The sequence below is a fragment of the Calypte anna genome, chromosome 4B, assembly GCF_003957555.1.
Source record: "Calypte anna isolate BGI_N300 chromosome 4B, bCalAnn1_v1.p, whole genome shotgun sequence".
Taxonomy (NCBI): Eukaryota; Metazoa; Chordata; class Aves; order Apodiformes; family Trochilidae; genus Calypte; species Calypte anna.
Window position 1 is genome coordinate 12,842,404 of NC_044249.1, and position 12,150 is coordinate 12,854,553.

Here is a 12,150-nt window from a genome sequence, read left to right on the forward strand (position 1 = left end):
CATAAAATATATATAAAATATAACACAAACCACAGTTCCCAGTAAAATAGTGTCACTTTTATTGAGCCACTGTAGAGCAAGATGCCATGCTAAATACTCAAGAGTAAAAAAAAAAACCACAATTTCCCAGCCTTTCCATACCCCAGTTTCCCAGCTAACTTCCTTCCCAGCTTAAGGCTTGGCTGCCCAATGTCCCAACTTAGAGTCAGTCTTAATAACTGTTCTTTCTCCTCAGCCTGCTCTATAATCTTGCCTTTATTTGCCCTCTCTGATCCCACACAGAAGTTTAGCACTATTCCTGTTTATTACAGTTTTGAATCTGACTTTTGCGATATTTGCGATGATCAGCTGGGATGTCATTTGTTGCTGCTGCTGGTAGCAAGGCAAATATCCATCATCCCCACTTTTTGCTGTCCTTGAAATGCAAAAATTGCTGGTTAGGTCTGAGCAGACACGGAGTTATACAGGTCAATAGGGGGGACATAGAATTTCAGTGCCAGAAGATCAGTGGCAGCAGGAGCATCCAGCTAAGGGTCAGCAGAAAGGGGATGGTGTCTAGTGTCCCAAGGGAGTGTGGGGAGGTGGAGTGTGCTTTAATTATTTTTTTTTTTAATAGAAATACCAGTTGAAATATTAAGTCCTAAGATGCAGTTTTTGTTGCTTAAAATATTTTTGTAATATATTGCAAAGATACCACTACTAATATTACAGCTCTCTGGAGTATTTGGATGTGTCTGTCCTGCACTACTGAGAGTGGCATTAAACAAGCAATATATTAGTATAAGAGCCATCGTCCTTTGCTACAAATAGAAGATCACCACTTCAGCATGATTCAACTTCAGAATAACTGTTTCATATGAAAATATTTTACTTTTTGCTATTATTTCTCTTTGCTCTTAAAACTAAACGCAGACAACACTATGTGTGTTAATATAGACCATGTTTTTGCCTGGAAAGGCTGGATCAGATGATCCTTGAGGTTTCTTGCAAGCTGGTATTCTCTGATTCTATGGTACATAAATAAAAGCACAGGTATACATTCTATGAGAGAGAGAAAGCATACAGGCTTATTGCTGTTTTCTCTCAAGTTTCAATGGGTTTTACAAAGTTCTTACACAGAAAAAATAATTGTATTTTGAATTACATTATCTCTTTCTGCTTTTACTAATGAATGCTATATTCTCAACATCTTACTGAGAAGTTCTGACTATATTTCCTGCAGTTTTCAGTGGTAGCTGTAGTGGATTTTGTTTATTTTTATAGGACTGCCCCCAAGGGACCCAAGCCTACTCTCCTTACTCAGGCAAAATTGGAACTGAAATTTTATTATCCTGGTTTCATTGTGTATTCAACCACAAGCATTTGTATGACATAAAACTTGGCTTTTTTGTGTGAAGCTACTACTGGTGAAATCTTCATTTCTTTCCTCATGTTTTTCCTTTATGTCTGTCTGCCTTTTGTTAGGGCCTTTCTATTAATAGTCTCTTGATGACTACACCATCATAAAAATATGAACTTGGGGTTATACAACTTAATCTGTGACTTTTCTCTTGTTTTGGAAGATTCCATTTTCTGTCAGTCAGCATTGTACATGTTCTATACCACAATTCTCCTTTAGAATTTTCATTTACTGAAGTGGTTGGGCTTTTTTAAAAAAGTTTTGTTTTCTAAAAGTAAGGAGTTCAAGTTTCATGCTTCTCACAGTCCCATGAGTATCAAAACAAGGCATCTGATATATAAAATTCATGCTAATAGTATATAATATCTCCGCTTGAATAACTTTTTGCACAAAGTATTTATTCTTGTTTTGTATTTATTCCTTGTTTTGAGTTTAGACACCTTATTATGCAACTTATGCAACTTATGGATGTAGCTGTGAATAGATAAATGAAATTTATTTGACAATAATTAGGCCAAGTTGGGGCATAAATTAAACATTTAGCATGTTTTCTTTTAATGACAGTTTCTGTAGGAAAATCATTGTTATAAAAAATTTTCTCATCCTCTTGCTGTTGAACACTCTGAACATTGATTGCAAATCCAAGACAGTTATTTTCATTCTAAATGGCAGAATGGTTCCTATCACAAATATTACTGAAAAACATTTAGTGTTGAAATAACGTTGCCTCACATTAACTAACAAGGTTGCTTTATATTCTTCAAAGCCAGTAAACGTTGGCTAAGATAAGGAAATTTGCCACTAACCCTAACCTGTTGACATTTCCATACTGTAGACATATCCTAAATCAGATTCAGTTAATGCAGGCTTAATTCTGGCAATCAACAGCTGCCTCATCTGAACCAAAGTAAAATAATCATCACAACCTGCTGAGGACGTGACATTCAATGAGTTCCCCTGGTGGTGCTAACTTCTGAAGGCTGGAATTTCACCAAGCCCTTGGCATAGACAACACTGAAATGTTAGCCTGTGTGGCTGCAAAGCTGAGTGCTTCATCTGTGAGAGACTACAGAAAACTCAGAAGTTTAAATCAGAAGTCAGATGTTCCATACGCAGCTCAATTTGGGCCACTATTCTAGGATTTCTTCTTTCTTCATGTATGTTGCTTAGCTTTTATCACCATTTTCTAACTGGTTTAGAAAGGCTTTCAGTTTTAGACCCCCAAATTGCTGGAGTTTGTTTGGATGAAGCAATTAATTACACTTTTGACAAAAATCCATTAGTGGAAAAACTTCTGACTTTTTTCCTGTCTTTTCTGCATTTGTTATTAAGTACTGTGACTAGAAGGTTCAGTGGAAATTTTTTTTTGTGTGGATCAAAGCCTTTCCAGACAATATATATCTATACACCCAGCTCTGCGGGCTGCTTTGGATTGCTCTTGTTAAAATTAGACATAATGAAAGTGTACATAATATTTTTTTACTAATTATTATGAAAGAAAAAATTTAATATTTCAAACTTCTTTACTATACTTCAATCTTGCTTCTTAGTGCATGTAAAAAGTGGCTCAGTACATTTTTCATAGTATTTCTGTTCTTTTCATACCATGCTGTTTATGAAAGCTGAATCTTAAAAATGGATTTAAAGAATCAAGTGCCTTTAAGCTTATTGATTAACAGTTTAATTATAATTAAAATTTTGTGTAAGTAAATGCCAAAAGTCATGCGAAGGTGCAGTGCTGTGCTAAGCTTAGGTATTAATGTGATGACCTACATATACAGTTAAGCAGATCTGTACTGATTCATAGAGTGAGACTGTAGATTCTGTAGTATGGAATCTTAAACTTTCAGCTTAAAATATAAAAATTGAAAGGTTGATGCACAGTTGCTGCAGAATTCTTGTGGTTGCAAAAAATCACAAGTGCCATTTATTTTTGTCTAAAATTACACACACACACAAAAAAAGCTAAAAGGGCAACAGCCTCTTTCTAGCATCAGTTGTATTCTGGAATCAGTTTTATTTATTCAAATCTGTTCCCAGAAGCCAGTAGAACAAATCTGAGGATTTCTGGAGAGCTAGCAGTAATCAAATATTGGTTTTTGATAGGTAAATAGAAATAAAGAAAAGCGGGGTCAATTATTCAATACTGTTTCATGTCAAGAAATGGCAATGGCTATTTAGGACTTTCTTCAAACTCATATTTATTCTTCTTACATGTGATGAGATGCTACTTGAAGGCTCTCTGTTCTTCTAAATGTCATGGCTGAAGTCATCTATAACCATATATTGACCTTCGTACAGTGAATCTGAAAACCCATAGATAACACATTGGGAAGAGTTGCAGCCAGCTACTGGATCTATTGTTAGTGTTCTTTCAAGTTCATAAGTTCATCTTTCTGTGATTCTTTATTTCCATATCTATATCTATATATAGATATCTATATCTGTATATAGATGTTCTATACAGAGAGATATAGATACGGTGCCTACCGCAAGTTCTAAGGCCTGTCTGTTTCTATTTTCTGCATACCTACAGATAAACAACAAAACCAACGTGGTAACCAGCCCCAAGGAAAATATTCCTACCCCGGCGCTGGTATACCTGGAATCTTCCTTCTCATGCTGTCTTGAAGTTTTTAACTGTCTTCTGTTTGTTCTTCCTCCTTTTATGCTTTTTCATGCATTTACACTGTTTGCTTTCTAAAAACAGGTTTTTGGAAATCTTTTTTGGTTTTATTATGCTCTCTTTTTTTCTTTTTTTCTTTTTTTTTTCTTTTTTTTTTTTTTTTTTTTTTTTTTTTTTTTTGTGAGGAAGCCCATTTGAGCGTGTTTATTAATAGAAAATGCTACATGGAAGCTGGATGCGGTAGAGTCATAGCATTTGTTACTGTAGTGGAATTTTTTGCATGCTGTGCCAGAAAGTGAGTAGAATGCATTTTGTGTTGCTCTTGGCTCTTTGCCTGATGACTGTTTTCATCTTTTTAATGCTAACCTTTCACAAAAAAAAAAAAAAAAAAAAAAAAAAAGGCAAATGCTGTACTATTTTCTCTGCTTTGTCTCAATATAAGTATTGATATCAAGGAGAGCTAACAGGATTATTGCTAGGCAACTGTAACATAGACCTTATTCAGATTTTCATTCCATATTTCCAAAAACTCAACAGGACTTTGTAAGTCTTCACTGGGATCAAGAGGCACCTGGTGCTAAATGGTTTTGCTTGTTTCTCTTACATTTAAATCTGCAGGAGACATTGCTCATTAATAAGCTCTGCTAGGAACATATTAGTAATTAGACTGCTGTTTGTGAACATTTCTTTTGCAGTCTTGCTTTTATTATTAGTTCCTATTTCTTAGGCATATATGCATCACAGGGCTCACAAATATAAATGCAGTGCACAAGTACCTAATTTTGTGAGTATTGTTTCCTTTATGCCTGCATATATAACTTTGAAAATGTGGATAATTCACACGCACTGGAAGACATTTTTTCCCCTTGAATTTTTTTGTGCGTCTGGCATGGACTCGTACACTGCCAAGCCATTGCTAAGGGTCAGTTAACAGGTTTCATGCAGGAGTATGTGGCAGTCTCTTCCCAGACATCACCACTCACAGTAGTCCATGCTGAAAGTATGGTGGCTGACTGCCTTAATCTATCTTTAAGGGAAAATGATTTGGGGAAATCACACTAAGATCTCACTGTCTCACTTAGTTTTACGATTCTCTTTCAGGGCAGCAATTGGTAGTAATCTATGCTCCCCAAAATATGGCAGTTCTTAGAGATAGTTAATTCATCCTTAATTCTTATGGAGTCATCTGTATTTTCATTTGATCATTTAATACAAATACAAACAAAAAAGAGGTGATTTCTGGCCTTCTTGCCTGGCCTGACTCGGACAGGAAAATGCACAAAATTCTTGATATGTCCTTGTGGCAAAGAAAGCCTCTGCAGGTCTCCAGAGCTTCAAAGCCCTGTGTACGTTGGTCCTGAATAAGGTCTCTGCATGCTGCTGCATTAGGTGAGATGGTCTTTTTTTTTCTTTTTTTCTTTTTTTCTTTTTTTTTTTTCTTTTTTTTTTTTCTTTTCTTTTTTTTTTTTTTTTTTGCTGGCTTGCTGTTGAGGAAATCTGTATTACAGACATCCAGTTTCATGCCCTGGCAACAGTTAACATTTGTTTTAGCTCTTGTCAGTGTTCAGCATTTGTGAGCTGGCTCTTCTTGCACTCCCTCACACTAATGAGAATGTATTTACCAATGGGAACTCTTTTTCTCTTTATTCTGTTCTTGCTCAGGAGCCCCAAACTACAGTAATCCACAACCCTGATGGAAATAAGGTATTCAGAAAGAATCAATTCCATCCTCCTGTTTTCACACCACACATTCCATCCACTATTCTGCAGCAAAATAGGGCCATAAAGGAATTTTTCAACGAAAATCTCATTCCTGCATTTGTTACACCTGGTGTGTCTTGAGCCTGTTTCCACCTGTGTTCATCTGCTCCATGTGTCCTGCTGGTTGCTGAGCTTCCGCAGCTCTAGGGAGGGGGGTGGGAGTGGGTGGCACCCAGCAGAGTTCAGTCCCCTGTGCAGCCAGGCTTGGTGGGTGGGTTGGGGTCCTCTCGTTTCAGCCAAAAAATGCTGCTGCAGTCTAAGTAAGACCAAAGAACACAGAGCATGGTGAGATTACACTGAGTTTTATGTGCAGTCATCACCTTAGATAAAGACATCATTTCAGCTGATCACATCTGCTATTTCTCAGCATGCCTACACACCATGTTGTGACATGTCTTTTGCACAGGACTTTGGTTTTCTTCCATAACATCACTTAACAGTATCAAACATTGTAGCATTTCAAGTGATAAGAGTTCTTTTGTGTTTATATTCTTCATCCTCTTTTCATTTTTTGTATGTATTGTGCTGTTTGCATTTGGCAGCTGAGTCCTAAAATGTGTTTTGTTTGGTTTGTTTTTTTTTCATGCATGGACTTGAAAAAGGCCAGGAAATATCATTTACATATAACACATGTTCCTAGGTTTCCTGGAAAGAATTTACTCTTCAAAAAAACTTTGCTCTTTACAGTGTTGACTTAAAGAATTGACATTTTGTTTATCTAGTCTTAACTACTTGTGGTTATTTCCTATGAAAAGGATTGAATCTGAGTGAAAAAAAATAATGCATGCAGACATTTCTCAAGCATGGAAGTGTTGATGGTGTGTGTTGTGCTTTTGAATCCCATTCCTTTACATACCCTGCATCTGTCAAACATAGAGCTTTTCTTTTCATGTTGCTACTTTTTCACCTCCCCAGGTTTAGACTCACAGGCACCAATCAGCCTGTTTGAAACACTAATCTTTATCATTGAAGTCCACTAAAGACAGAAAACCCAGATAAAATATTGGCATGACTACATCTACTTGACTTTCTAATCAGAGCAATTAAGATACTCAATGTCCCAAAAGGTTACAGCAAACAAGCAAACCACTTAAAGCAGAGAGTTGCTCCTAAATTTGTCTGAAAGACTGATCACTGTAGTATGGCAGCTGGAGTGGATGCTTCAATATTGCTGGCTACGTCTGCCGTGTGAGCTTGTGCATGGTGTTCACCACTTGTGTTTGTGTGTGAGCTTTGTTTTCTGACAAGTACTTTTATCTAGTATTTTAAGTAATGGAGCATGATACGTCTGTGTAGGGAAAAAAATATAACACCAACTATTTCAGGAAGAGCATGGTGACTTGTTCAGTTTTTGTGTATGAATTACTCATGTAGTTTTATTTATGGATGCACATACAGTTTGTTTTTTTAAGGTCTGAGTAATGTATTATTCCTTCATCTCAGCCTTGTGAGGACACAGTAAATAAAGGGCACTGTCAAATTTACCTTTTGGTATTTAATTGTTAAATGAAATAGTTAAATACCAGTCCTATCTTCTGTCTCTCAGATAAAACAGACCTATTAATCCTTTTCGCTACTGAGTTGTGAATTTAAAAAAGAAATTAAATTGATACTACTTTTCAAGAAAGTATACAGATTTTTAAAAATCATGTTTAAAAACTTACTGGCTTTCAAAAACTGTGTACCTGCAACTTAGATTTGACAGTGTCTTGTTGAATTTGCTCACAATATTTCATGTTTCTGGTAATTCATGAAAGTCTGAGACACAATAGCTTTGCCTTTTTAACTGTGTGGTGGCTGAAGTATAAACTATCTGATAGATGAGTCATTCCTCTTCATGGCTGATTGGTTAACAATAACACTACACAGACACCTTCGTTCGTCCAAGTTGTTATCATATGTTTATCAATTCTCCACCTACTCTGAAAAATTTTAAAAGCACAAAACCAGTATAAAAATCTGCTTCTGGTATCATGAAAATCACTGGGAGACTTTTAACCCATGTTGCCTGAGTCACATGAGCAGAAAACCAATTAGAAAATTGTAGAATGGAGAAGGTACATGTTTAAAATTTGGAATGGAATGACTTATTTTGCACAGTTGGTTTAATCACTAAGCCTAAAATGGCAAGCTCTCCTCCTTGGCTGAGGTAATTCACATAACATTTCAGGTGAACTTGGGATGCTAAAGAGAAAAGAAGTTTCCTTTACATTCCTGTGAAGTAAAAGCATTAGACAGCAGAGAACGTATTTCTGTTTCCTGCTGTAGAGAATGGTAGTGTTTGACATCCATTGCAGGTGGAAATGTCTTAATGTGTGTGTGTGACCATTTGTTTGTGATTTACATCCCACCCTGCTTCAAGGCTTTGCATGAATCTCTGTAACTAACAGTATCAAAGGCATGCAGATATTGCTGGGCTTGTTTTATACATTCTGTTTTCATTTACTTCTCAACAGGAATCAACAGAGAGTTCTAATACAACCATTGAAGATGAGGATGTGAAAGGTACGATTTTAAGCTGGAAACATTTGGACAGGCAATAACATGAGTTATGTGAATGTATTTCATCAGGTCATTAAACACTCCTTAAGCATTTAATCCTAATGAAACCTGAGAGAATATTATTCTTCCTGGTTTAAAATAAATTACTTTTATCCTCTTCTGTATTCCTTCTGACATGTTTCAAAGCATGTACCTTTGACTTTTTATTTTCCAGAACTCTATTTGCCCTGGTATTTTGGAATAAAGCATATGAAATTATTACTTATTAACTAAGATTCTAAATAAAACTGTAGCTGATTAAAAATGTGTAAGTCAGTGCTTTGTAACTCTTTATGTTGTTTTAGCATGGATAAGAGTTTGGGGTTTGCTTTTTTAATGTCACCATTTTAGTTTTTATTCTATTCAAATGCCAGTGTTTTTTCATGTTTCTCTTCTGTCCATACACTTATTTTTAACTTCTCTTATACTTCAAAAAACTAGAAGCAATGATTTTTTAGTAAAATTGGTTCTGTAACTTCACAGACTCTGGGTTTGTTTCCATTTTTTCTCCTGTAATATGGTGTTATTCATACTTACTTCAGTAGCATTAAGTTTTAATGTTTTATGCATTGTTTTCTAACAAAGGGGTTTTAGAAAAAAGACAGTACTAAGTTTATGTATCTCAAGTTCACAGAAAAGATTGCTTTTAAACCTCAAAGAATGATGTTATAGGTACACCTGAAACACAATCCAGAGAGGATAGAAAAGTAAAATGTGGAGAATGGAAAAGAGGATTCTTAGTGAACCACTGAAATACGAGGTTTGCTCTATGCTGACATTAGTATTATGCTTTGGTCACTGGTGAAAACATGTATTAAAACCATGGTGCCCTAAAACATAGACATGAATCTCCTAAAGAGCTTCCTTCACCTCTGAAGAGCATGGGAGAGTTTTAGGATTCAGAAGAGATTCAGAAATAAAGTAGTTAGAATTCCAGCAAAATTATCTGACTTTCTGTTTCTGATTGGTTTTCATAAAGACTGAGGAGCTCAGCTGGTGCACAGGCTTTTATCTGCAGCCTGCCCTGCTGCAGTGGTTCTCTCTGTGTTTGCATAGTTGGTTTTCCCTCAAAAGAAAGAAGATTTTCTGTCCAACTCAAGTAGCAATGCAGCTGGTAATTGTGACTGAGAATATTGTGTGAGCTGCACTTAGCTCTAACTAAGTCACTGATGTTGGCACTTTTTCCTCAGAGTTTCTGAGAGTCATTTCATTTCCACTTGTACAAAGTGTGGGGCTCGTTACCAGCCAGTACCCACTCAGTTGAAATAACAACCTAGTGATAATGGTTTAAATTTATGCGAAGGAATGGCATGATGAACAATTACAGGTATTTGCATCTCTTGAAGAGGAAAATACAGTGTAATTTACATTTATTCATAGCACTTAGTGTTTCTTCCTTCAAACTATTATGTGTAGTTTAGCAACTAAGCTCATTAAATGAACAATTTAATTATCAGGCCTCTATGAGATGATATAGCATCATGTTAAAACAGTAGGATTTTTAGAATTCTGATGGAAGCTTAGCTCACAGAATTACATCTCAGAATAAAAGTATAAGAAAAGAAAATACATGTAACTGTTTTACCTGATTATTTTATATGAATCTGTAGAATAACGGGAGTACAGATTTGGGTGGGCAAGAGGAACTCCATTCCCAAAACAGAAAAAGGGATCTTCCAGTCATCACAGGTCTGAGACAAGGTGCTGGTTGTGTCCTTTTCCCTGATGCAGCTTGGTAACAGATGTCAAATGCTCAGGCAGAAGAAGTTTTCTGTTGTTTGTAGGTTCCTGACCCATTGCTAGTATCTGCAATGAACATGATGTTTCAGCATCAGGTCTGTGGCCTGATGCATGCAGGTCCCACTGCTTTGTTCACCAGATACCAGGTGCACATTTTATTCCAGTATTTAGGGATTTCATGTGATATTTATTTAAAAAACAAATATAATCTTTCTGTCATTAATTTCTTGAACGCTTGCTTGGTTTTTCGTTTTTTAGTATTCCTCTCACACTTCTAGTCTTTCCACCAGAGGCTGATTTTTAGATTTTTTTATTAAAAATTAAAGCTAACAGTACCCTTAGTATCTAATTTCTGGAATAATTCAGGGAATAAGCAGTCCTGCAACCCTGACAGCTATTACAAGCTTGATTTCTGGGTGTAGGTTTTGGGGTGTTTTTCTAGGACTACTGGTAGAAAGCTGTTCTCTTGTCAGGAAAGGCTACTTAATGCTTTGCTTAGGAGGAAATCTGTAGTGATCGGTGGCCAGTTAACTGTGAAGCACATCTTTAGGATGAAGAGACTATGTATGAGAAGTTTAAATATGAGAGGAAAATAAAATTGTGTTTAGTAACTTGTCTATTGGTAGAAGATAAAAGGCACGGGTAGATGCGTTTCTTGTTTATAAATTAACTCAGAAATTCTTTTGAGTGGAGAGACCTTGTGAATTGAAACAGGGAATGCTGGCTCTGCTTGCATGTCCCAGTCCTGTGTTAGGGTAATGGCACCAGCAAAGGTGAGCTCCAAACAGGGCCTTGGAAACACAAGCTGCATGTATTTGGTCTGAACCTTATTTTAAATCTGAGTGGGATTTTTGCTAGGTGCAATAGTGCAGGTGAGAGGGGAATCAGTCTCAGGGGAATCAGACAGGTGATGGGCTGTCTCCTGTCAGAGCTGCTGACAGCTAGTATTGAAAGCTTCATTCGGAGGGAGGAGCAGGATAGCATATGTCAGTATGTAGTTGCCTATATATCAAACTTCAGCTACAAATATTGACAGCACAAACCACACAGAAGCTTAAAGAAGAGAGAAATTAATAAGGAAGACATGGACCTGTCTAACAATCAAAGCTAACACATCAGTAACACCTGTCATAAGGCATTCCTCCTGTGGAATGTATCCCCAGAAAATCAATTAGGTACCTAAGGTTTTCAGATTTGAATGTGAGCAGCCTCACGTTTCCTGCTTCATTGGGTAGTTAATAGAGCTCAGACCACAGTTAATTTTTAACTGTAGCTGTTCATTTCTTATTTTGTTACTAAATTTAGGAACAGATGCATCTTGGATAATACTACTAGCTTTGAAAAAGCAGATCATTTTAGTTTCCCTGAAAGAGTATGGTGCATAAGTATGCCTACGTACAGTACATTTTAAGAAAATGAACAATCTTGTATTTGTTCTATTAATTCTGTGAATGAAACTATAGAAACAAGCACATTTCTTTGTCTGTATGTTGCATCAAATATGCAACCTCTGCATATTTTGCATATTTTGCAAATATGCAAAACCTCTGAAAAATCCAGTTAAAAAGGGCAGGTAGCATTCAGTTTAAGGAATGGATCAACAATCAGTTTAAGTAACTACCTGCTCTGAGGCAGGAAAAGTAATAGCTGAAACTATTCTGGTAAAGCTTCTTGGTGAAGCCAAGATGGTACTACTGCATCTGGTAGTGCACCTAGCAACTCAGTTTTGTTAAATGATTTACAGATTAGACATTTAGAATTTGCCAAAACACTTGAAGTCAAAACAGTGTAATTTAAACCAGACTTCCTTGAATTATTGTATCCTGAGGCTTAAAAATAACTTTATCCCAATAACAGGAATATTTAATTTCTTTAAATAATCAAGATTAGTGACCAAAGAAACCATTATGTCCCCATAACTTCACCTGTCCTCAACTTAGTTTGACAAATGGTCCATTCTGTGGTAGTACAATTTGAGAAATGGCTGTGATGTTTAGTTTTCTCTGTAGCTGTAAATTTTCTGAGAATCAGTAGTCCTGTAGCCTGAAAACATTCTGAAAATTAAAAGTACCTAAGTTCTACC

The 12,150-nt window shown here is 36.2% G+C and overlaps 1 protein-coding gene across 2 annotated transcripts in view; it reads left to right on the top strand.

Moving 5' to 3' along the window:
* The window catches only part of CAMK2D (calcium/calmodulin dependent protein kinase II delta), a 139,365-nt gene that overhangs the window by 112,434 nt on the left and 14,781 nt on the right, over positions 1–12,150 (top strand). For both annotated transcript variants that reach the window (XM_030450930.1, XM_030450929.1), the window contains exons 16-18: positions 3,936–3,995; positions 5,688–5,729; positions 8,243–8,291. In XM_030450930.1, coding sequence (XP_030306790.1) covers positions 3,936–3,995; positions 5,688–5,729; positions 8,243–8,291 — 151 coding nt within the window. The remainder of the gene's footprint in view (positions 1–3,935; positions 3,996–5,687; positions 5,730–8,242; positions 8,292–12,150) is intronic.